Genomic DNA, 27,391 nt, shown 5'->3' on the forward strand with positions numbered 1-27,391 from the left:
CTTTAATTTTCCTGTAGGCAGTATCGATCTTACCCCTAGTGAGATAAGCCTCTACATCCTTACATTTGTCCTCTAGCCATCCCTGTTTAGCCATTTTGCACTTCCTGTTGATCTCATTTTTGAGACGTTTGTATCCCTTTCTGCCTGCTTCATTTACTGCATTTTTATATTTTCTCCTTCATCAGTTAAATTCAATATTTCTTCTGTTACCCAAGGATTTCTACTAGCCCTCGTCTTTTTACCTATTTGATCCTCTGCTGCCTTCACTACTTCATCCCTCAGAGCAACCCATTCTTCTTCTACTGTATTCCTTTCCCCCATTCCTGTCGATTGTTCCCTTATGCTCTCCCTGAAACTCTGTACAACCTCAGTTTTAGTCAGTTTATCCAGGTCCCATCTTCTTACATTCCCACCTTTTTGCAATTTCTTCAGTTTTAATTTACAGTTCATAACCAATAGATTGTGGTCAGAGTCCACATCTGCCGATGGAAATGTCTTACAATTCAAAACCTGGTTCCTAAATCTCTGTCTTACCATTATATAATCTATCTGATACCTTCTAGTGTCTCCAGGATTCTTCCACGTGTACAACCTTCTTTTATGACATAGTAATGATTAATGTGTCCTGACCAGTGTTGTTTTGGCCACAGGAACCACCACACATATTTGAAGGTAGTATCTGTTCTCTAAAGAACAGATACCATTGACGACCATGCAGCTTCTCTAGAATGAAATGACAATTGAGTCGACACCCTAGCTGCAAACAGGCAATAAGTCCCTGCAGGTACACTATCCTTTGTGCCCTCGGTGGCTCAGATGGATAGAGCGTCTGCCATATAAGCAGGAGATCCTGGGTTCGAGTCCCAGTTGGGCACACATTTTCAACATGTCGCCAATGATATATATCAATGCCTGTTTGCAGCTAGGGTGTTGAATCAATTATCATTTCACCACACACATTACTTACAAGAATCTAACCTGTGTTAATGATACCTTAGATTCCACTCTGTTACAATCCATAGACAAAACAACAACTTCAGAAAAAGGACAAATTTCAAGCACTCAAGTAATGCAACCTGTGATACAAATCGCAAGGACCATAGACAAATGCTATTGTTTTCAGTGTATTGCGTGTGTTTGGATCTTATGGGAACTCGATGGTGAGGTTATCAGCACCTTTGAAGTCATTAAAATAAACAATTGTGGAGATAATCTCTAAAATTGTTGCACACTCATACACTCAAAATGACTCCACAGTCACTCTATCTCGTACATGAAATTAGTGCACAAGTAAAAGACAAAGGAGCTAAAAGAAAAGCACAATGAAATGTCACTTGCTGACCACTTACAATAAAACTTGGATGAGCCAGTCAGCCAGTTAACACATTAAACCCCTCTCCTAAAATCTTGGGAAAAGTGTTGGACAATTCACAAAACTTTATAACTCAAACAACATTCGCTTTAAAGTTAGCTAAAATAGACAGCAGATCCAGCAGCCAATCCACCATGGCCCGTTGATTGAAAAATAAAACACAGTCCAATAAATTGTGGTGTGATGTGATCTGTACACCACAAGCCACAAACACTGGAGAGTCCTCTCGCCAAAGCAAGAAGCCATGCTTCATAGGGCTGTGGCATATGCAAAGGTGACTAAGGAGGACCTCATTCCATCAACATGGCAGAGGTTGAAAATACCGCTTCAGTTGTAAATTACTTTATTTTCACACGACTGCTTTCGGACTGTATAAGCCCATCATCAGGAGTCGTAGCTGTGCTGTGGTGCCTGAGCGCCGCCCTGTACCAGGCGCGGTGTGCTGCCTATGAGCGCATAACATGACTTGAAGGAGGTATGCCAGAACCAGACCGTTGGCTTTACTAGACACAGATTTGTGTCTGTCACTTCCAACCATTTGCCTTCTGATCAACACATGACTTTGAACCTCAATAGTCTTGTGATAGCATGCAGGAGGATGGATAGCACAACGAAATACCTGAGGATCACAGCACTCCTCCTTGGCTGCTAGATCCGGCTTTTCGCTCCCTGCAATACCTGTGTCCTGGTACCCAACAGAAAGACCTTTCCCCATTCGTCGTAGTTGGACAAGGGCATCCTGAATATTCTGGACTACTTTGTCTGTTAGGTACAAATGTTGTACTCCATTCCAAGTAACTCCAGCACATGTCACACGTAGATCCCAAATGGTCTTGTTGTTCATGGACAATAGTAAAAAGGCTTTCCAGAGAGGGATGAGTACCAATGAGGTGTGTGGGTGCATTTGTAGCTGCAAGAAACACACATGCCTCACGCACCATGAGGGGTGCCATCAAATTGTAAGTGGCAGTTCTCCAGCCTCAGCACAGAGACTGGGTATGGGGATGGTCCTATAAGCACCTTTGTCCAGTCTAATCCCCTCATGATGAACAGTGTCAATGACCTTCAAATAAGAAGGCCTCGTCGATCTACACACCGTGCACCCATAGTCTCACCGCGAACGCACAGAAGCTCTATTAAACAGGAGCAGATACACCCTGCCCACTCCCCAATACCTGTGGCTAAGGTACTTTATGATGTTAGAGCCTTCAGGGTCCTGGCTTTCAGATCTCTCAGGTGTGGCAGCCATGACCAGTTTGAGTAAAAAATGAGACCCAGGAACCTCACAGAGTCTCTAAGATGGAGCATGGCATCCCTCATATGGAAGTCATGTAAATTATAAATACGGTGAGGATGATTAAAATAAACACATACACACTCATCTGCAGAAAACTGAAAACCCGTCTTTGCAGCCCATTCCTCTAATAAATGCACTGTAATTTTCAATTGATGGATCACTGTTGCAACACTAGTGGACAAACAGAAAACAGCTAAATCATCCACATATAACGAGCACTTTACAAGACTCCTTACTGTACATGTGATACAGTTTGTGGCTATGGCAAAAACGGGAACAGTTAAAACAGTGCCTTGTGGGACACCATTATCCTGCTTAAAATGATCTGACAGTGTATCAACAACTCACATCTTAAAACATTGCTGGGACAGGAAACACTGTATGAAGATGGAGAGGTGGCCACAAAAGCCCCACTGATGCAGTTTTATGAGAATACTTTGTCTCCAAGTAGCATCGTATGCCTTACTGAAATCTAAGAATATGCTGATACAGTGATGTTAACGTAGGAAAGCCTGCTGAATAGCTGCCTCTAGCAGGGTCACGTTGTCAACAGTAGACTGAAATCTCTCGAATCCAGAATGAGAGTGGCTAAGAAGTTGCCTGGTCTCTAGCAACCAGACTAGACAATGGTTAATCATTCACACCAATGTCTTTCCTACGCAGCTCATTAACACAATACTCTGATAACTACTAGGACATGAGTGGTCCTTTCCTGGGTTGAGGAGAGGTATCAGAATAGCCTCTCTCCGTGAGTTGGGAAAGAAAATGGTTCAAATGGCTCTGAGCACTATGGGACTTAACATCTATGGTCATCAGTCCCCTAGAACTTAGAATACTTAAACCTATCTAACTTAAGGACAGCACACAACACCCAGCCATCACGAGGCAGAGAAAATCCCTGACCCCGCTGGGAATCGAACCCGGGAACCCGGGCCAGGGAAGCGAGAACGCTACCGCGTGACCACGAGATGCGGGCAGTTGGGAAACAGAATTGACTGCCATATCAAATTAAAACATTCGAGGAGGATGTCCTTCGACACTGCTGGCAATTATTGAAACATGCAGTACTGGATTTAGTCTTGACCGGGTGCAGTATCACAAGTCTCAGACAGAGCCGATACCAGCTCCAACATGGAGGAAGGGTATATGTTAGACTCAGAATCTTTGGATCTGAAGTCCAACTTCCCCCTCTCTACAGTTGTGTGGTAGTGGAAATACACCATACCAGATCCTGGCTTGCCTTGGTGGCAGTTTTTGCAAAATGTTCTGCCAATATCTGAACAGTGTCTCCAGGCAGTGCCTGAAGTCACTGCCAGAGCCCTGCTGCTATTGATAAATGACTGTGTTTATCGGAAATCCTCTGGATGGCTCCCCATACTTTTGTAGGACAAGTGGAACGATTGATGCAGTGCAGGAACTCTCGCCATGATCTTATATTACTCTCCTAAATTATGCATTGAGCTCCTGTTTTTGCATCTTGAAAGGCTTTGAGGTGGTTTGCTGTCAGGCATCATTTAAACTGGGAAAGAGCCACACGTCTTTTCCTGATTGCTGAATGGCACTCAGCAGTCCACCAACATATAGATCTTCTCCTAAGATGACCGGAAGACTTTGGGACAAATAAGTCAGCAGCATGGTGGATCACTCGTGTGATATGGTCCATCCATTCCTGAACACAGTCGCATTGTTCAAACACACAACCAGCGTGCTGAACAGCATCCAGTTATACCTGCTCTTCATCCAGTTTAGTGGCATCTTTCCAAGCAATCCTCCATACAGTAGGTGAATGGGGAATGAGAAGAAGTCACTGTAATGAAGGTCGTCAATGACTTCCCAATGAACAGAGTCTGCAAGGGCTGGAGAGCAGAGAGATAGGTCAATGGCTGAGAATGACCCAGTAGCAGCACAGAAATGAGTGGAAGCACCAGTTTTCAGGATGCACAGCTCTTGAGATGTCAGAAGGCTCTTCAAAACCTGACCCCACGGGCAAACAGAGGTCAAGCCCCACAGGGCATGATAGGCATTGAAGTCTCCCAGGAGAAGAAATGGTTGGGGGAGTTGTACCATAAGATCTGTGAGAGCCTCAGAGTCTATTGTATCTAGCAGAGATAAATACAATGCGCAAATGGTAATCCTCCAACGTGCATGAAATTCAGTGGCAACTGCAAAACTATGTTAGCCGTTGAGGCGCTGTCACCTAAAATCGATGGGAGCACTTCACAGAGATTAAAAGTCTGGCTCAGGGTGACTAAATTTGGACAGTCCAGCAAGACATGGACCATTGTCAAACATGAACCACATCACACTAAGGTGGCTCCTTGCAACATAGGAAGTGACCGTGAGTTACCAAAGTATGATCAATGCAGAGCCAGCAAAGGACATTGGAGTCCTTGTGAGAAACTCACATGGAGGACCTCCACACATTCATCATCTCCTTTATCATACATAACTTATTCAGCAAAGTCAGGAAGCACATTCAGTAGTCCAGAACACAAGAACTTTGTGACATAATACTGACTGAAGATCAGATCCAGTATGTCGATCTCCAGACTTCGGTTATGAGTAGCCTCTTTGGCTAGCCTGTTGGCACGTTCACTTCTCAGGATTCAACTATGTCCTGGGGTCCATATGAAGACCACTAACCATGCACGTTGTCTGAGGACGTAAACACACCCTTGGATGGCAATTACCAAAGGATGGCAAGGATAGCACTGGTCAAGAGCTTGTAAGGTGCTCAAGGAGTCACTACAAATGGAGAAAGATTCTCAGGCACTGCAACAGATGTGCTCAAGAGTGCAAGAGATAGCTACCAGCTCTGCAGTGACAACATTACAGCTCTGGGCAAGGAGCACAAGTCAGTATGTCCTGCATGGGTAAGAAAACCCAACATGACATCAACGATCGAGCCATCCGTGTAAATGCCTCTGAACCCTAGGTCACATCATCTGCAATGTTGACGGCAATGCTGAACCATACATCGGGCTCCCATAGTCAAGATGGGACTGTACAAGAGCTCCGTACAGCTGCAACAGTGTATGGCAATCTGCACCCCAGTCAGTGTGACTCAGGGAATGAAGAATGTTAAGATGCTGCCTGCACTTTTGCTTCAGCTGACAAATATGGGAGAGCCAAGATAAGTGGGTGTTGAAAACCAGTCCTGAAAAGTGATAGAGTCCACTACATTACAGAAATGGTCATTAAGATAAAGTTGTGTGCGCAGATGAATCAAACAATGGTGACAGAAGTGGATGACCTAAGTCTTGGAGGCTGAAAACTGAAAACTGGGGGTGAGGGCCAGTGACTGCACCTTTCGTATGGCTCCCTGCAGTCGACATTAAAGCCACAGCAACAGTAGATGAGCAAAAGGAAATACAAAAGGCATCAGCATATAAGAAAGGTGATACTGAGGACCCCACAGCTGCTGTTTGATCAGTAACGGCCACTAAAAAGAGAGGGACACTCAGTACAGAACCCTGTGCGACCCAATTCTCTTGGATATGCAAGGAATTGTGGGAAGCACCAGCTGTAAAGGTGTCTGATCTTAGTCCAAATCTAGGAAGGAGAGGTTTGTGTTCCAATGGCAGAGACGTACCACTCCCAACTCTCCTGCTTCTGTAGTTTGATTAGTTGACAGACCTGGGCACAGAGCCGTTTGAATGCAATGAGGTGCTACATTGATGGGTGCTGCTTTTGATGTAGAGCCCACCTACAATCTCTAATGGCCGCAGCACTTACCAGCAACCACCATGACACTGTCTTTCGCCAGGGTAGCCTGAGGAAGGGATTGTTGATTCAGCTGCAGAAACAATGGTCATAGTAATATTCTGGATCACAACATCTACGTTGCCATGTGATGGAGATCCAATGGTGGTAGCAGAGGTGAAAGCACCCCCAGTCAGCCTTGGTAAAAGCCCAACTGGGCAAGTGTCCAGGTGAGTGATGCCGGAAGGAACAGGAAGAGAGGAAAGTGGTCAGTACCATAAAAGTCATCTTGAGCTCTCTGGGGTAAAGATGGTAGGAGGCCAGAATTGCAAACTGAGAAATCAATGGCCAAGTGTGTGCCATGTGCCACATCTGTATTTAGGAGGCAAAGGTCAAATTGAATTAGTAGAATCTCAATATCTTTGCATGGCCAGTAATCTTGGTTCCACCCCTCAAAGGGTTATGATCATTGAATTCACCCAAAAGTAGAAAAGATGGGGAAAGTTGAGAAATTAGTGCAGCCAATACATTTTGCGGTACTTTGCTACCTGGAGGGAGGTAGAAATTGCAGATGATAATTTTGTGTGTTGTCCTCACCCTGACACCCAAAGATTCTAAAGCTGTTTGAAGGGGCACAGGTTCTTTACATACAAGGTTGAAGACATATACTCCACCTGACAGCCTCTTATAGTCATTATGATTGTAATACCCCCGACAGCCATGAAAGGCAGAGGGTCCACATTGCTGGAAACCAGGTCTCCTGAAGGGCAACACAGAAAACAGCTGCCATGCTTAAGAGTTGTCATAGCTGAGCCAGGTGGTGGAAAAAACTGCTTAAAGTCCATTGGAGGGTGATGCTTTCTGTAGTCCGGGAGGACATGAAGGGACCAAGGATGCAGTTTACGCCTCTGAGTCAACTGTCGCCACTGGTTGTTGAATGCACATATGTAATACTATTGCTTCTGAGGCACCGGTGAGATCTAGGTCCTTGGGGGACACTAGAATCTCAACCTCATTCTCAGACATGGAACTTGTAAGGAGTGGTAGTGTGGGGACCACCAGAGTCCCTTGTTTCTCAAAAGTTTTTTCTTCATCTGTTTGCCCTCCTGCTGCTCTTTGGGGGCTTGCTGGGTGGGCTTCTCTGAAGTAGCTTCAGTGTCAGAGGAAGAGTGTGAAGCCCTTCGATCAGCAGACTGTGCCTCCTTCAGCCACTGCTGGTGCTCACTGTTCCACGGGTGGAGACATTGGAAGGTAGAGTCCCAAGGGAACCCTTTCATGTGAGAGGAGCCAGAGGAGGCTGTTGTATCTCCAGTGGTGGTGTGTGGGGACCAATGTCCCTAGCATTTGGGGGGGGGGGGGGGGGGGGAGCTTTGGGAGTAATGGAAGAAGAGGTGCCCCCAACCACCAAGACGGGCCACTGTAGGAGGCAGAGATGAGGGAACCACCATCAACAGTGAGGGAGCTGCAGCATAGGATGATATCAATCAAACAGGATACAACTGGACATATTTCTTTTTAGCCTATTGGTAAGTCAGCCTATCCAGGGTCTTGTATGCCATAAATTTCCTCTGCTTTCAGGAAACCGTGCAGTCCAGTAAGCAGGGGGAGTGGTGCTCTCCATAGTTGACACAGGTGGAAAGAGGGGAACATGGACTATTCAGATGAAATGGATATTTTCAGTCTCTACATGTGGTACTCAAATTGCACCAGGAAGACGTACCCGAATTTCCAGCACTTAGAGCACTGCACATGGGTGGAGAGACGTATGGTTTAACATCACATCGGTATATCACCACCTTGATCTTTTCAGGTAATGAATCATACTAAAGGCCAAGATGAAGGCACCCATAGCAAACATATTATCTTTTCATCCCCTATAGATGCTCTGGACAAAGTGGACACCCTGTCATTCTAAACTGGCATGTAGCCTGTTGTCCGACTGCAACAGGAAGTCTCGATGAAAAATAAGCCCCTGGACCATGTTTAAGCTTTTATGTGGAGTGACTGAAATTGGAATATCATCCAGCTTGTCACAGGCAGGCAAAGCATGTGACTGGGCTGGACATGCTGTCTTAATGAGGACTGACTCATTTCTCATTTTCGACCGCCATTTCCCCAAACTTATCATCTACATTTTCAACAAAAAATAAACACTTTATAACCAGAAAGAAGTACCCATCAGTTCTGGTGCAAACTAAGTAATGAGCTGAATATGGCTGTCTTGCTTCTGTAGCCCTACATTCCCCCTACAGGGAGTGGAATGAATTGGGGTCATACTTCTTGGCATTGAAATCTAGCCTTTCTTTCTTAGAGACTGCTGGGGTCATCTGACTACCAGCAAAAGATGGCTTGGCCCACTTCAATGCAGGTCATCTGCCCTGATGCCACACACTCTGACCAGGGGCTTTCTTCATGAGTGCCATCCCGCCTCAACAAAGGCCACCTGGCAGGATGGTCATTGCCTGGAGTCCTGATGCCCCAGGTAGGTGGGCATTAAATCCTTGGCATACATTGTGAATTTGCAGCTCAGGCATCAACAGAGCTATCCCTGAGTTGTCAGCAGGCTACGTCAAAAGGGTACATGACAACCCCCCCACGATGGACTGGCTACCATGCTGGATATTGAGTGCAAAAAGATCCATTATTGTCATGGGTGCAGAAGATGACAGCAAACAACAAATATAGATTATGCATCCAGTACGGTATCCTCACCCAAATAGCTGGATTATGGGTGGAGTTGCGGAGCCATGACAATAACAGGTGCAGAAGGTCTCAGCGCATGATGGATATAAGATGGTTAAGGTCAAAAAGTAGGAGATTCCTTTTAGTCATCTCTTACGACAGGCAGGTATCCCTCCAGCCTATTCTAACCCCCAAACCCAAGGGGTGGGTCATCCTTGTGATTGAGTGTATAGCTCTCCATAAGACAGGGGCACCAGATGCTTTAAAATGTGTTTCTTGCAAAAACAAGCACAGGGAATGTTCCTGTGCTACGGCCTTCAATTCCTCCACATGTGTCTTGAACCCATTAATGTTCCAGGGGAGGATGGGAGCCGTCTATCACGGGATTACTGGTGCGAGATGATTGCCTGAGCCTGATATCAAGGTCCATCACCTCTGAAGAAGAATCAAGAGAGACGTCAGTGAGGAAGACATTGACATTGTCAGGCTGTTTACTTCCCGATTCCACCTGTGGTGGACATTGCACCTTTGATTTTTTTCCCTGTGTAGGCTTTGCAGCCATGGCTGTGGTTGTGGCAGCACTGGACGGCATACCAAATGGAACCTTTTAAGGGGCCTGGAGCTCCACTCAAAATGACTGCAGCAATATCCAGTTACCAGTGCTGACTCCAGCAACTTTCATTTGTGTATCAGCATCGGCTTTCTGCACTGGCTGTTTAACAACAGAATCAAAGGAGGTAGCAAACGCTAGGGGCAGCAAGCCTTTATACATTGTTTTGGCCTCATTATATTGGATGTGCTTTGTAGTCTTAAGCTGTTGCATCTTCTGTTCTTCCAGGTATATGCTGCAGTCCAGGCTCCAGACAGGGTGAGCTCCAGAGCAAATCACACACTTCAACGGACAGGAACATGGGACACCTTCATGATGGCCTAGCCACATTTGCCACAAGTAGCTTCTCCATGAGACCCAAGAGTATTATGCCCAAATGCTGGCATTTGAAACAATGCATTGGATTTGTATATAAAGCCACACACATAGGTGACGGAAACCTGCCTTAACACGCACAGGAAGTTTTGTGGTATTAAACATCAAGGTAAAGGAGATGTACTTTAGTCAGACTTTACAAGATCCCCATTCATCCTCTTCACATTATTTTGCGTACAGACCAAGGTGGCACAGTGGTTAGCACACTGGACTTGCATTTGGGAGGACAACAGTTCAAATCAGCACTCGGCCATGCAGATTTAAGTTTTCCTTGAGTTCCCTAAATCACTTCAAGTAAATGCTAGGACAGTTCCTTTGAAAGGGCACAGCTGATTTCCTTCCCCATCCTCGACACAATCCGAGCTTGTGCTTTGTCTCTAATGACCTCAATGTCGATGGGATGTTAAACCCAATCTGCCTCCCTTCCTTCCTATTTTGCACATCGACTGTACCTTTGTGAGCCCATTCACCTTTCATTTCCTCTTTACGAATGTCCATCAGATTCCTGCATGTGACGACACTTTTGCTGTAATTCAAGGTGGTGTGCAGCTCAGTTTCGATGTCATGTGCCCCAAGGCATTGCGCTTTCTGTAGGTGCTTAACTTGTTGAGAACTTGGTGTTTCCACCAACAGTGTCCCATCACATAATAACTTAACTGATTTTTAAACTGTCAGCAATGCCTTCTAAGCCTTTTTAAATATACAAAGGCAAAACTTCCTCGAAGCTGCCCTCTTTTTTTTCTCTATTAAAAACATATTCCAACTGTCAGCATGTGTTCGTTTACTAAACCTAAAACTCTCAGACTTTACCTCTATGTCAGGAGGACTGGCTACACAACCCCTCTTATTTGACTTAGTGTTAGTACCTATCAGTGGTCCACCCTTACCGCTGGGAGGAGGAGGAGGAGAAGGAGATAATTCAGAGAGTTCCATCTTGGCCCCACATCCAGCTCAACAGCCATGCACCTCATCAGCGTGCAGCACACTCAGAGAGTGAGGGTTTTTTATAGATGTTTTTACCATCCTTGCAGTTCAGGTGTCAAGCCAAGATCTCTGTTCTCAATGACGCACAAAGTTCCACTGCCACACTGTGCAATGGTTGCTAAAGTAGGCCTGGAGCTTACAGTGACAGGGGTTTGGTGGCACTTACAAGTCCCCAGCTCAGAAAACCTGGGGTCACCAAGCTTGAACCCAGCAAATGAATAGTGAGCCCCTGAGGGCTTCAATGTATCAATGACAAGCATAACCTTGGTTCTAGTGTTCATTTATGCAACTTACATTTGCACAAAGCATCAGATGTCTCGTTCAACTGAGTTAACTATCCAACAGATATTTGTGGAATGAAAACGAACTAGTAAAAAGTAACACAAGTGGTAAGTGTGAATACTGTATGCAGCAGGACACGGTTACAAAGTAGATTAATTACACTACCTAATATTCAAGACTTAGATTGAGATGCAACACAGACAACAGTTGTAGACTAATTTTTTTTTAATACAAGGCATGTATACACTTATTACTAATAACATTTGTGGAAGGTGACTATTAAAGGCCATCAAGAAATGTATATAATGCTTGTTTGACCATCAGCTTATTTTATATTTAAAACCCAAATATCGACCAGCTTCAGACATAGACTATCTTCAAGGATTCTACCCAAAGATACAAAAAATACATGTACTACACAGGAAATGTTATAATTTCTTTTCCCAGGAAGTGTAAAATATACACGAATACTTACAGGATTAAAACAGTTTACGCCACATCATCACATTTGGCCACATCTCGTATGTAGATCATGTCATGAATTCCTGTATACCACATAGGACTTTTGAAAGAAAATATACTAGTAACATGTGTAAATATAGTAGTACTGAAGAAAACTCTTGGTCAAAGATCTTTAGACAGTACTTTTGTTATATGGTTCAAAAATATCTTGACGATAAGTTTCTCGCTAAGTGAAGGGGCTGGACTATCTTTGGTGAACATTTATGGTATAGTTTCACATGACCAACTCCTAAATATTTTGTGCAACTGTAACACTTATACCTCTGATCTTCTCTTCAGCACTACTCTGTTTACACATGTAATTAGAAGTCCTTTGTGGTGTACTGGAATTCATGATATGCTCTACATATGATAAATGGCCATTACTTATGTAATGACAGCTCTTTTGTTGTGGCTTAAACTGTTTCAATTCCATAAGTATTCATGTATATTTCGCACTTCCTTGAAAAGATTTTGTAACATTTCCTGTATACTACCGGTATTTTTTTGTGTCTTTGGATAGAATAGGGTCATTATGAACCAAGCTTCACCTCACAGCCTCATGCTAGCTCCTTTTAAATATTACAGCTCTCCAGCTGTCATCATGAGTTGATCATTGGGATCGATAGCACTCACACTAAACTCAATACCATATTACCACATTGTAGTGAATCTACAGTATGTCCTAGATGCTACAGAATAGTCTACGAACTAGACGAAGACATGCACTTGATGAACTTCATGCTGCTCACCACCTACCAGGTACCGATGGAGAAACTGACTGTCTTCCAACAACACCACACTGCAGAGTGCTGCCAGTAGCAGATTTCAATGTGGAAGCCAGCAACAGGGCCTGTTGGGCACCACATTCCTGCTCAAAACTCAGGTGCCTTTGGGCACTGACACCTACCAGGGATTGGGAGGAGATCAACCTACTGCATAACTATGAACACCAGGTACAGCGTATATGGGTCATCAAGGGACATTATAGAATTCGGAGTGAGACCGTGCATTCCAGCAGCCAGCACAAAATCACTTCATGCTGGGCAATGGCTGTGCCTGGTTGCCAGCTGTCTGCCACAGCACTGGGGTCACTGAGATCACATCCTGAGCATGCAATCATTGAGCTGAATCAACAGACATTGGCTAGAATCCCAAGTGCAGCTGAATGAGCAACAGTTGAGGCTGGTGCAGAAGAACAATGACTTGCAGACACTAAGAATAAAATAATAAATAATAATGTTTTAGTGAGTCACCAATGCATCAAAGGCTATCAACAGCTATCCTGACTTTATGCAGAGGTGTCTCTGCTTAGCCCTCTGTACTGCTTTACAATAGCAGTCAACTTAAATGCAATGGCTATCCATGCACAAATCATGACCAGGCACCAATTTCCATATCTCATCATTCCCATACTTGTACACACATTACACAATGTCCATACAGAGAAGGGCATTTTAATTGAAGGTTGCTGCCTGGTATTGGTGAATAAATACAATATTACACTGCTTGTGTAGTTAAAAAGAATGATGCAATGTTTCTTCAGACATGCATGAACAGGCACTTGGGTGAATACAGCCATAATGAAATACATGAATGTATACACAGTCACGAATTTGAACACCCATCAGCTGTAGAAGGAAATGATGACAATGGAAATTTGTGCCAGACTGGTACACAAACCCAGATTTCTTGCTTTATGCAAGTGGCCTCCTTAAGCATTTTGGCTATCTGCGTGCAATTCACAGCCAGACTCAAACTTGTCTTGCATATGTCATTGTTCCTGCATCACAACCTGTACTTGTGCACACATTATGTATTTCTTATTCATGGGAGGAGTTTTAACTCGAAGTTGCTACTTCTTGGGTCATTTTAGTTTACACCAAATACGTATTTGAACATAGAGACCTTTTTTCACTCTTCTCTATTTCCAGTTTATGGAAGGGTAGCCAGGGAGAAGAAATCCAGGACAAAGACACTAGTATTAATTAAGATCTGGTTGATGGAATGCTGTCTGAGCAGCAAAACATCTGTGACCACTGTGGTGCAATGCTGATCTTCTGTTAGATGGAACACACATACTCCCAGTTTCAGAATCTTATCAGTGTTTATTTATTTCAAGACAACAGTCATAAATCTCCTACAGATATCCAGAGACTCTGTATCTAGTTCCATGAGAGCAAACAGAGTTAATGGGAAAGCTTGGTCTGATAACTATGATTGAGGAAGAAAAGTTTAATATATGCATCTAGAGAACAAGCCACCACAGTCTAAACAGTTCAAAAAAATGGCTCTGAGCACTATGGGACTCAACTGCTGAGGTCATTAGTCCCCTAGAACTTAGAACTAGTTAAACCTATCTAACCTAAGGACAGCACAAACATCCATGCCCGAGGCAGGATTCGAACCTGCGACCGTAGCGGTCTTGCGGTTCCAGACTGCAGCGCCTTTAACCGCACGGCCACTTCGGCCGGCTAAACAGTTCACTTGGAAACAAGTACATCTGGGAAGCTTTGTGGTGCAAAGACCATTTACATAGTTGTTGCTACATGTATCAAGTCTGCTTTACAACAGACCTGTATTACACAAATTATAAAGCAGTAGGGGACGATAATATCAGTGTAGAAGAGATGTCAACCATTGAAATGAAGATATTTCTTCCTGTTGGCTAACATAATGTGAAAGTGGCTAACAGACAGGCAAATATCAACATGAAGTAAAGTATCATGGAGTCTGTAAAAGGATCAAATGAATTTCACAGCAGAACTTTTCCACATAATTAAAAAGTTTCAGTTCATCATCAATCCATGTCATCTCTGAGTGACAAAACTAGAATAATAATAATAATGTAAGGAAAAGGATAGACTGCTACTTGCCATAAAGATGACTCACAGAGCTGCAGACATGCACAATAAAAGCACTGTTACAAATTTAAATTCAGCCAAAGAATTTTTCAGAAGAGGAAACACATATACACTCATTCATACAAGCAAACACACCTCAAGCATGTATGACCACCATCTTCAGCAGCACAGACCAGAAAGCAGTTGTCACGTTGAATGAACACAGAAATCTGGAGGGGGCAGGGAGTAGGATACGGGTGTGGCGAGTGTAGAATGCTGTCTGGTGGAGCATGCAGGAACTATACGGAGGCATGAGAAGACTGCCACCAGGACCAGTGTTGAGTCGGGAGGCTGTAGAGCAGCAAGGTGGGGAGTGGGTGGGTGCGGGGACAGCCATACACAACCTCAAAACAAATCCTGACCTAATTGTCCTACCTGTAGACAACGGTTCCACCACTGACATTATGAATCACAGTGACTACCTGGTGGAGTGCTTCTGCCAATTATCTGACTCCTCCAACTTAAAACTGTGCCAGTGATCCTGTCCCAGAAGTCCAACATAACCTCCAACCCCTACTTAAAGTCTTAGGCCCTTCCCAGAACCTCTCCTGTGAATCTACTTCCCTCCTCACCCTTATGACATCCCCCACACCCACCTTCTACATGATCCCCAAAACACACAAACCCAACATTCCTAGATGCTCCATTGTTGCTGGTTATTGTGCCCCCACTGAAAGAATTTCAGACCTCATTGACCAACACCTCCAACCAATTGCCCAAAATCTAGGCCCCCACATCAAAGATGTAAACCACTTCCTTCACCAACTCTCCACCATCCCCAAACTCCTTTACCTCTTGGATACCTACTCATCACCGTTGTCACCTTTTCCATATAGACCAACACCCCTCAAGCCTACAGTCTTGCCACTATTGAACACTATCTTTTCCAACATCCTTCAGATTCCAAACCTCCTACCTCATATGCCTTACTAACTTTATCCTAGCTCACAACTACTTCTCCTTTGAAGCAAAGGTATACAAACAATCTGCAACACAGTCATGGGCACCCACATGACACCCTTCAATGCCAACCTGTTTATGGGTCATGTAGAGTTCTTCCTAGCCTTCCAAAATGCCAAACCCATAGTCTGTTCATTGATGATATGTTCATGATCTATACTCAGGGCCACGACAATATATTCTCATTCCTTTACAACCTCAACACTTCTCTCTCATCTGCTTCACATGGTTCTCCTCAACCCGGCATGCCACAATCCTGGACATTGATTTCCTCATCTCTGCTGGCTCCATCCATATCTCTGCCTACATTAAACCCAACAACCACCAAAGGCAGCCAAATTTTGACAGCCTTCATCCCTTCCACAGAAAAAAAATCTGCAGTGACAAAAACTCCATTGCCCAGTATGCTTAAGGCCTCACCAAGGCCTTCACAGACAGGCACTAAACCCCAAACTTGGTCCAAAAATAGGACCTCCCATGCCATTTCCCCAAGACCCCCAAGAACCAGCTACAAAGGAGTGCCCCTCTGTCACAACTGAGCCATATCCTTTTTCAGCACTTTGATTACCTATTATCATGGTCAGAAATGAGGGGACATCCTATCCAACACCCTTCCGACCCTTCCTAAAGTACTGTTACGTTGACCATCAAGCTTACACAATTTCCTAGTCCAACCCAATGCCACATACAATCCCAGCCACTTGTCACAGGGATCATATCACTGTGGAAGAGCCAGGTAAAAGACCTGCCCAATTAACTCACCGAGCACTTCCTATTCCAGCCCTGTGACAGGCTTATCCTACCCCATCAGACCGAGCAAACTGTGAAAGCAGCCTTGTTATATACCAACACCGCTGCTACCATGTACAGTGTATTGTACTGGTATGACTACCAACCATGTGTCTATCAGGATGAACGGCCACCACCAAACTGTGGCCACGAGCAAAGTGGACCAACAGACCCTTATCCACAACATGCAGCTGAACATAACAAACTTGACTTCAATGGCTGTTTCACAGCCCAAGCCATACGTATTCTCCCTTCCACAATCAGCTTTTCTGAACTCCTTAAATTACCCTGGCCTTGAAAAACAGCAACCTACTTCCCACGTACCCTCCGCCCAACAGTTTCCACACATTCTGTCCTATCACCTTCTACCTGCTCAAGCCCGCTCATCCCCATTGTATGCCATCCTCTGACAATGCACTCGCTCATCTTTCCTCTACCCTGCTCCTCTCCTCTTCCACTCCTCATTCCCCCATCCCTCCCCACCTCCCTACCCCACAGCCTCTCGACGCTGTGCCTGGTGACAGTCTTGTCATGCTGTAGGCCTTACAAAGGCTTTCACAGACAAGTAATACCCCTCAAACCTAGTCCGCAAACAGATTTCCTGGGTCATATGCCGCCCCCCCCCCCCTCCCCCCTGCCCATACTCCCAAGGACCAGCTACATAGGAGTGTCCCCTTTGACATCCAACACCACCCCAGTCTGGAACCAACTGAGCCACATTCTTTCATTAGGGCTTTTACCATCTCTCATCCTGTCCTAAAATGAGGGACATCCTGCCCAATATTCTTCCCACCCCTCCTGAATTGGTGTTTTGTCACCCAACCTACCAACACAACATTCTAGTTCATCCCTTTGCCACTCCAACTCCTAACCCCAGGGATCATATTCCCGTGGCAAACCAAGGTGCAAGACCTGCCAAATCCACTGAACCAGCACCTCATACTCTGGTACTATCACAGGCTTTTGCTACCCTGTCAGAGGCCGAGCCACATGTTAAAGCAGCCATACACCAATTCTGATGCAAGCACTGCACAGCCTTTTATGTTGATATGAATACCACCCAGCTGTCCACCAGGAGGAATGGACACTGCCAAACTGTTGTCGAGAAAAAAGTTGACCAACTGGTGGCACAATATGCAGCTGAGCACAACATGCTCAATTTCAATGACTACTTCATAACACATCTGGAGCTTACCCTTCACTACCAGCTTCTCTTACCAACACAGATGAGAGTTATGCTTACAACACATCCTCTGTTCCCGTAATCATCCTGGCCTCACTCCATGTAGCCCACTGTCCCTGCACTCTCCATCCAACAGTCTCCCATTCCTCCGTTCGGCCAACCCTTCCCAATTCATGCTCCAAGTCACTTTCAATGTGTGCCATTCCCCACTGGCCACTACAATCGTGCCACCCATACACCTACTGCCACTCCCTCCTGCATTCCTAGCTGGCAAACTGGCCGCCATTCTGTGCAATGGCATTTGCTAGCCAAATCTCAACAGATTGTGAACATGCTTACATGACAACAAATTAGAATCACTCACCATTATCTGGTCTTCCTGCAAATTCCACTATTATCTGACTGGTACACATCAAAGTCTTATCAGTCTTAAAGTTTTCTTCAGACGTGCAGGCTGTTACAACCATGTTTAGCACATTGGACATTAATCCTACAAGAATACAGTTCTCAAATAGTGTATGTAAAAATAGAATAATGTTATGGGTGATGCTCTTTCTTGACTTCTGGAAGGATTGAGGAATACAGAGGCTGCTGATGAACAAATGTCTGAGTTCTATATTTTTTTTAATGAAGGACAAAAATTATCATAAATATTATTTAGAAATCTGAAGCAATATGTATGAATTGCAGAAGGCACATAATCATTGGAAACATGTTATTCAACAGTTTTGCACTGGAGATAATCAGAACATTACCACTTTGTACAAATTGTACCAACACATGTTGGATCACAGGAGAACTCCATAATCCAAACAATGGTCCACATCTGTTCCATCCAATTACAAAGCAAAATTAATTTTTGCATACACATATTGCTTGGGGCACTATGGAATTACCGAGCTAGGTGGCGCAGTGGCTAGCACACTGGACTCACATTCGGGAGGACGACGGTTCAATCCCACATCCGGCCATCCTGATTTAGGTTTTCCGTGATTTCCCTAAATCACTCCAGGCAAATGCCGGGATGGTTCCTTTGAAAGGTATGGCTGACTCCCTTCCCCGTCCTTTCCTAACCCGATGAGACCGATGAGCTCGCTGTATGGTCTTCCCAACAACCCAACCCCCCACTATGGTATTATTTGGTGTTAAGAAAAAAATTTGACAGTACTGCAACATACCAAATCTACAATATAAGGTACAGAGCGTGCTATGAAAATGTCATCTTCATCAGAATCACAGTTTGAAATATTTTTTGCATCTGATCATAATTCAAATCAGGGTTCGAAATTTTTTTGCATCTGATCATAATAACGAAACCTCTGCAAGTTGTCAGTATTGATGTAATGGGCCCATCAAGTCAGGCTAGAGGAGAAGTGAAACACATCATAGGATTTTATGACTTATTCAGTAAATATGTTAAATTATAAAACCATCAAAATGGTTACATCCCAAGTGATTATTAACAAGATGGCGAATGATTAGATTCAGCACATCAGTAAGCTGCAGAACTTGCTGTCTGACAATGCTGCTAATTTCATAGGCTACCAGTGGCAAAGATTTATACGAGGGCCGTTCAGAAAGTAACCTCCGGTTGATTTAAAAAAATACACCAAGTTAAAAAAATATTTTAATATATACATCTTACAACTACATCTTTGCACTATTTTTCTACATAGTCTCCATAGCGATTGAGGCACTTATCGTATCTCTTCACAAGCTTTGAAATTCCTTCTGCATAAAAATCACCCACTTGTGCCTGGAGCCAGCCTGTGACCGCATCTTTGAGCTCTTCGTCGTCATCAAACCGCTGTGACCCGAGCCATTTCTTCAAATGCATGAAGAGGTGATAATCACTTGGCGCCAGGTCTGGGCTGTAAGGCGGATGGTTGATAACGTCCCACTTGAAGGACTCAAGAAGGGCCGTTGTTCTGCGAGCAGAGTGAGGACGGGCGTTATCGTGCAAAAAAACGATACCGGAAGTCAGCATACCACGGCATTTGTTCTGTATAGCCCGTCGTAACATTTTTATTGTTTCACAGTACACGTCTTGATTAATGGTCGTACCACGTTCCATGAATTCAACCAACAACACCCCTTTGGCATCCCAAAACACCGTTGCCATCAGTTTTCTGGCAGAAAAATCTTGCGAGGCTTTTCTTGGTTTGGTAGGCGAATTTGAATGTGCCCACATCTTTGATTGTTCTTTTGTCTCAGGGTTCACGTACTTAATCCAGGTTTCGTCACCGGTCACGATTCTGTTTAACAATGGTTCTCCTTCGTCCTCATAACGTGACAGAAAGTCTAATGCAGAGGCCATTCTTTGAGTTTTGTGGTGGTCGGTAAGAATTTTGGGCACCCATTGTGCACAGAACTTACGGTAACCCAATCTTGCTGTCACTATCTCGTACAAGAGTCTTAGAAATCTGTGGAAAACCAGTAGACAACTCCGACATTGAGAAACGTCGATTTTCACGAACTTTTGCATCAATTGTCCGAACGAGTTCGTCAGTCACCAATGATGGTCTACCACTCCTCTCTTCATCATGAACGTTTTCTCGTCCACTTTTAAATAAACGTACCCATTCACGGACAACTCCTTCACTCATAACTCTTGGTCCGTACACGGCACAAAGCTCACAATGAATAGCTGCTGCAGAATATCCATTGGCTGTAAAAAACCTTATGACAGCACGCACTTCACATTTGGCGGGGTTTTCTATTGCAGCACACATTTCAAACTGCCACAAAAACTAAACTAGCGCAGGTACGACGTTCACTCGACCACGGCTTGATGCCGACTGACCTGTTGAGTGCGTGAACGCACAGATGGCGTCGCTACTCCCCCCACAACCCACACTGTGACCAATCGGAGGTTACTTTCTGAACCGCCCTCGTACAAGCAAAATAATATCAAACAAATCCTCACATCTTGCTATCATCCTGAAAGTAACCCAGTTGAACACCTCTTTTGAGGATTAAATCATTTTCCATGTACTTATTGCTACCACAAGCAAACACACCAGATTAATTACATTAATCAGTTCAAAGAAATCTACAACTAACACTATCCCAGCGAAGTTAATGTTAAGAAGCATATGGAAGAGTGGGTGGTTTAATTGTCGACCACAAGCAACAAAGAAAATCAAGAGATGGGAGGTGAAAAGCTGTGAGAAACAGCAATACAGCTGACCGATAAGGAACAGGCAAAGCTACACAACTGGGACCAAAATTCTGTTGGAAACCAATCTGAAATCATTATAATTACAACATAAAAATAAAAACTGGCAGCCATTGTTCTCAGGGCCATATGAAACCAAAAATAACCCAAATCATGGTGCATATGTGTTGGCATATCCACCCAGTATGAGGATAAAATGACTGCATCCTCATACAGATGTTATTTAGTACTTCTCTTTTCTAGATGGTTCTTGAAAATTTTATGTTTGTAATGTGTGCATATTCTGAAATTTCCAATGTTAGTACAAATATCAGCATTCTCAATCTGTGAGCCAGTAATGTTAGTGCTAAGTCTCATACTTCAGTGGTGACCCTGCTTTCAGATTTGGTCTTGATTGTGCTTAAAATGTGTCATAGTCTGGTGAAGATGCTAGGTACTTCAAAACATTTACAGGGTGTAAATTTTAAGCTGACAAACCAGAATAACTCGAAAAATAAGCTTCACATGAAAAAATGTGTAGAATCCAAAGTTGATCATTTTTGAGGGGGGACATCTGCTAGTGCTAAAATTAGCCCACCACCCCCTGTAGGTGGGGCGGGAGGCAACTTAAAATTTCAAATTGGATGCCCCATTTTTTATTGCAGAATCAGATTCTACATACAAACCTGTGTACATTTTGTCTTAAACATTTGTTTTGATTCTTGGTAGTTGGCACTGTAATTCAAGAAAATCCACCCCATGAGGAGAGAGGGAGAGTTTTAGTTTTAGCGAATCAAAATTTATGAATTAAATAAGTATTTTTTATTTATCTGTTTTTATTTATCTGAAACCATTTTCCACTCAAAAATGAGAACATGGATTTTCTTGAATTACAGCACCAACTGCCAAGAATCAAAACAAAATGTACACAGTTTTTTATGTAGAATCTGATTCTGCAATAAAAAATGGGGGGTTCCCATTTGAAATTTTAAAGTTGCCTCCCGCACCACCCCCAACCCCATACATCAATAGGCAAAAGAGCACGTTGAAGAAGAGGTTTCTCTATCTTAGTACCAATCTCCACCACCAGTCGAATGTGTCATGACTAATGAACTCTGTCAACTGGGACTTACCTCACAGACATCAAACAACAACCCAGCATCTGACCAATGCAAGTACAATCAACTCCTCTGTCAAGAATAATGACCAATAGAACAACAGACATTCTGAGGATGGAGGACAACATGCTGATATGTTTCTATTGTGGAGTACTGTCAAGACACTGTATACTATTGTACAAAAGGAAGGCGAGTTTTCAACGACTACTATGCCACCAGACTTCAACCATCACTACAGTTCTGTTCACGCCAATCACCTGCACACAGTTATAGTTGACCTGTGACACAAAGCCCATTGCCATACCCCAGATGAGGTTCCTGCCCACTGTACCATAGTCATTCCCCAATGCTGTACAGAAGTAACAGCCTCTCACCTAGCTGCTGATTTCAGAAATCACTAACCAAGGCAACCGTCTGTGGAGGTGAGGTCACTACAGGTGAAAATCCTCCGTGGATGATAGTTACCAAGATGTTAGGAGGATGATAAGGAAAGCTTTACTTCTCATCCCCTACAGTAAGTCTCCCCTGACCCGGGGTTCTGAGCAACTTGTTTGAACACTACCTCTTTTCCTATACCTTTCCAGTTCTTTTCCTTTACCCCTCTTCCTTCCCCATCAACCCCTCTGTCAGAAGAAGGAGCTACTGGCTGCAAAAGCTTGTATCCATAAAACCATCTTTTATATGTGCATTTTCCTGCCGCCGTTTGGTGAGTAGATTTTTTATCTATCCATTTACATTATATTGCCAAAAATTGATTATTTTCTTCATTATAGTACTTATTTTAAGATATTTTTAATTTTGAGCGCCACAATGATAACTTGTTGCGATAATTTTGCTTTCCTGTGTATCTAATGGGTTTAAAGATGCATAAAAATTTTAATTCATGCTTCAGCCTGTATTACCATACAGAATTACACTTTCTCAATTAATTATGGTACAGTTCATGGCATTTTAACTTCTTTTGAGTTTTTCCTGGTTCAGTAAGATTTTTTACTCGGTTTTATTATTTTAAATTACAAGTCTACATTTCTTTCTTCTTTTATCAGGGAATGTATGCTTACCGCAACATGTTCATGACAGAATCGATTTGCTCTACGCTTGTTAATGTTGCATAGGCAGAATATACCACAATAGCAGCATGGCACTGACACAAGCGACTGCTACAATGCTGGTTGCACACAGGGACCAATCCTGCATACATAGCAGAAATTTTCACACCGTACAAATTAGAGGATGATTTCTTATATATTAGCCAGGGAAACTAATCAATTACTCTTATTTTTGTTGAAGTGAATTTTACTGAGGTTTGCTGTTTAATAAGTCAATATGCCCACAGTATTGGTCGTGTCCCCCCCCCCCCCCCCCCCCCCCGCCCCACCCATGTTAAAGTAGAAACATTTAGTAATCATCGCCAGGATCCGTAACATTTAACTCATTTTAAGTTGTTGTTGTTGTGGTCTTCAGTCCTGAGACTGGTTTGATGCAGCTTTCCATGCTACTCTATCCTGTGCAAGCTTCTTCATCTCCCAGTACCTACTGCAGCCTACATCCTTCTGAATCTGCTTAGTGTATTCATCTCTTGGTCTCCCCCTACGATTTTTTACCCTCCACGCTGCCCTCCAGTACTAAATTGGTGATCCCTTGATGCCTCAGAACATGCCCTACCAACCGATCCCTTCTTCTAGTCAAGTTGTGCCACAAATTCCTCTTCTCCCCAATTCTATTCCATACCTCCTCATTAGTTATGTGATCTACCCATCTAATCTTCAGCATTCTTCTGTAGCACCACATTTTGAGAGCTCCTATTCTCTTCTTGTCTAAACTATTTATTGTCCATGTTTCACTTCCATACATGGCTACACTCCATACAAATACTTTCAGAAACGACTTCCTGACATGTAAATCAATACTTGATGTTAACAAATTTCTCTTCTTCAGAAATGCTTTCCTTGCCAGTCTACATTTTATATCCTCTCTACTTCGACCATCAACAGTTATTTTGCTCCCCAAATAGCAAAACTCCTTTACTACTTTAAGTGTCTCATTTCCTAATCTAATTCCCTCAGCATCACCCGACTTAATTCGACTACATTCCATTATCCTCGTTTTGCTTTTGTTGATGTTCATCTTATACCCTACTGCCAAGACACTGTCCATTCCATTCAACTGCTCATCCAAGTCCTTTGCTGTCTCATAGTATGATCACATTTTAACAACAGAGGACATTACTCAAGGTATTAGGACACAAGACGACAGACAGATAGATACAAAGCTGAAGTAAAATATGTTTCAGTAACAATGGTTCAAATAAAAAAAATACAAAATGAGCCTCCAGGATTATTTATAGAATTTAGTAAACATAACTTTTTATTCAAAACCAGAACAATTCTATAAAAGTACTACTTTACACTATGGGAGACAGAGAAGACATAAAAAAACTATATACCAATCAGCTAGAAACTACAAAGTCAGTGATCTTTCAGTGATAAAACAATCACTAGTTGGACGAAATTAAACCTGAAGATAGAAAATCTAAGTCCCAACTGGGTTAAAGTAGCCAAAACAAATTACAAGTATTACATCTGTCAGGAAGGTGGTAAACACAGATTTCAGGATGAGTACAACAAGTGTTGAATTTATGAAATCCTGGCCAAGTGATTACTCATCATCCAAACTGAATGACTGTCAGGATAGCAGATCATGGGAGTTAGGTGGCAGATTTGGATACTTTCTTGCAAACAAGATGACTGTTGCACAAAGAAGCAAAAAAATGCAGACTTGCCACAGACTAATGAGAGATCATTGGCTGTTGTACAATTGTAGGGTTTAGACATACATTTCTGTGGATCATTCTTTTATGTTGTTTATCAGAATAATTTATAACTTCTCTATCAATAGAGAGGGTGTGAAATTAGGAACCATTTCTTTTCCACACAGATTTACATAGTGCTCCTGGTTTAAAGAAATTATAATCTACTATCTACCCTGTTTCCGTGAAGATATTTTCTTCTTTCTTACCTTCTTACAACTTTGATATCCTTAAGAACCCTTGATACAGCCTTTTCAAATGCAGGGATTCGTAGAAGAGCATCATCTTGTTTGTGCAAATTTTTTAGTAGCTGTAAACAAAATACACAGACAACAAAAATTAAAAACAAAAAATGTAGGAGAAAAATAAGGTATGGAAAACTCTGGCAGACTGTAAATAATTTACAAGTGAAGTTAACAACACACTGAATAGCAGAAGTACTGAGCCGTCAACATGTACGCATAAAATAATGAAAACATTACTAGATTTCAGACAAAACCTTTTTCAAGGTATAGTACACACACACACACACACACACACACACACACACACACACACACACACACAATGTTCTGGCTGAATATGCAGTTGCTTAAATGTAGAAGGTGGAATATTTTGCATGAACACACAAAAAGATTGCCAATATAGAATAAATAACTTACATAAGAATTTAAAAATGGAACCTACCAATACAAGTGATTCCCAACAAATGGTTTTCCTATCACAAGCATGTATTTCAATGCCGTCAAAAGTAAATAGTGGTTACATGAGAGCAATAAGAAACCAAATAGATGATGATGATCATGAGATTTGGATTTACAGTGCACTATTTAGTGTTCTACGGTATTTTGCGAGACCCAAAAAGTGACAGAGCAGTAGAAGCATAAAATACATCAAGTCAGTCTTAGACATACACAATGCACCTATTTTTCAAAAAGTAGCAGTTACAAAGATAGAATTCTGAAGCGGCCAATAACATGCTGGTGGCTTGTATAATTCCCTTACAGAAAACACTTTGCAGAAACACACAAGGGGGCTGTGCATGTGTTTTATTTTGAGAGGTCCAATTCTTTGTATTTGACAGAAAGGGTGTCCATTAATCAGGAACATACATTTTGAACAACTTGCCAGCACCCAGAAAAAGTTTAACAAGTTCAGTTCAACAGGAGCCTAAGGATTTATTGGTGGCAAACTCCTTCTACTACACTGACAAATTTCTTAATAGAACAGAGTGATGTGTATATGTTACTAATAACATCAAATAATGTATTAGTCCAATCTGACTTCCGTACAAATTCAGTATAGTCATGTGATCATTGTAAATAAGTGTTATAAAATGATTTTTCTATTTCAAGATGTTTGGCTAAGGTAGTGTAAGAATCTCAATGTATTGAACATTTACATATTTTGTGACAAGTTATTTATCAACTTTTAAATGAAAATATGTTTAAGATATTTGTACTTTTTCCATGTCCATGAGGATCATTTCACTCGAGGCCTTTGAATGGTACACTAGCATATTTGTTTCCCTCCATAAATATTTATTGCATATCCTTGTTTTTCTGATGTATTACATATCCTGGTGGATCCAATCTAATCTATTTTGGGTACTCCACATCTTGGTAGTGACCTGCACTTATTGCACACAGAGATCCCTGGTGTTCACATTTGCCCTCCTTCTCCTGCATAGTCCTACCCTCCAACCTCTCCTCACTTTCAGGACTTAGTTAAAGTCTGTCCACCAAGGGGGGAACTCAGCAAGGTGACATGGTGTTATGCCAATGCCAAAACTGCCTGTCTTCTGAGAGCTGTTGAAAGTGAGCTTATGAGGGATAGTTCTTTTTTTTTAAAAAAAAAAAAAAAACATTAGAACTTGGTTGGCAACACTGCGCTGACGCGGACTCTTTGAGTATTTGCTGCACTAAATAATTATAAAAAGGGTTGTTATTAAGCTATTTTTAAATGTCTACAGGTGTTATAAATATAATATAAGTGTTGTTAAATTAGTGGAAGTGTTAGTGAAGTATAAAATAAGATTAAACGGTGTAAGAAGCGTATTTTTCTTCTCGCGCCTGTAGCACGAATCCTAGGCCTAATTTCACACGCGCGATCGTAAATAAGCAGTGAATTAAACTTATGGTTAAACGTTTCCAGTTGGTATAAATATATTATAAGTGTTGTTACATTAGTGGAAGTGTTATTGAAGCGTTAAATAAGATTAAACGGGGTAAGAAGTTTATTTTCCTTCTAGCGCCTATAGCACAGATTTTAGGCTTAATTTCACGCGCGCATATCGTAAGTAAACAGTGACTTAAACTTATATGTAATCACCAGTTTTTTTACTCATTATTCTTTCAATTTATTTATATCTGCCTGAATAGTTTCTAGGGTCCATTGTTTACGTATTAGTCAGTACTTAAATCAGTTTAAACGATTTCTGTTTCTGCAATGAATGAGAAGTGTGTGACATGCCGTAGGATCGTTAGTTCCGGGGTATGGTGTGATGGGTGTTGTAGTTTCTTTCATTGGGGCAAATGTAGTGGCGTGGGAAATGGGGACATAAATGAGGCTCACCAGTGGTATTGTAGGATCTGCAGTAGAGATAGGAAAATACTGGAACAGGAATGGAAAATTGCAGCTCTTCAAGCTGACCTAGACAAGGCAAGG

The 27,391-nt window shown here is 42.6% G+C and overlaps 1 protein-coding gene across 1 annotated transcript in view; it reads right to left on the reverse strand.

The window, feature by feature from the left end:
• LOC124595974 (T-cell activation inhibitor, mitochondrial-like) overlaps nucleotides 1-27,391 on the reverse strand; it is a 338,719-nt gene that overhangs the window by 74,573 nt on the left and 236,755 nt on the right. Inside the window, exon 7 of the mRNA XM_047134917.1 lies at nucleotides 24,934-25,034. Coding sequence (XP_046990873.1) covers nucleotides 24,934-25,034 — 101 coding nt within the window. The remainder of the gene's footprint in view (nucleotides 1-24,933; nucleotides 25,035-27,391) is intronic.

The sequence above is a fragment of the Schistocerca americana genome, chromosome 2 (assembly GCF_021461395.2).
Source record: "Schistocerca americana isolate TAMUIC-IGC-003095 chromosome 2, iqSchAmer2.1, whole genome shotgun sequence".
Lineage (NCBI taxonomy): Eukaryota > Metazoa > Arthropoda > Insecta > Orthoptera > Acrididae > Schistocerca > Schistocerca americana.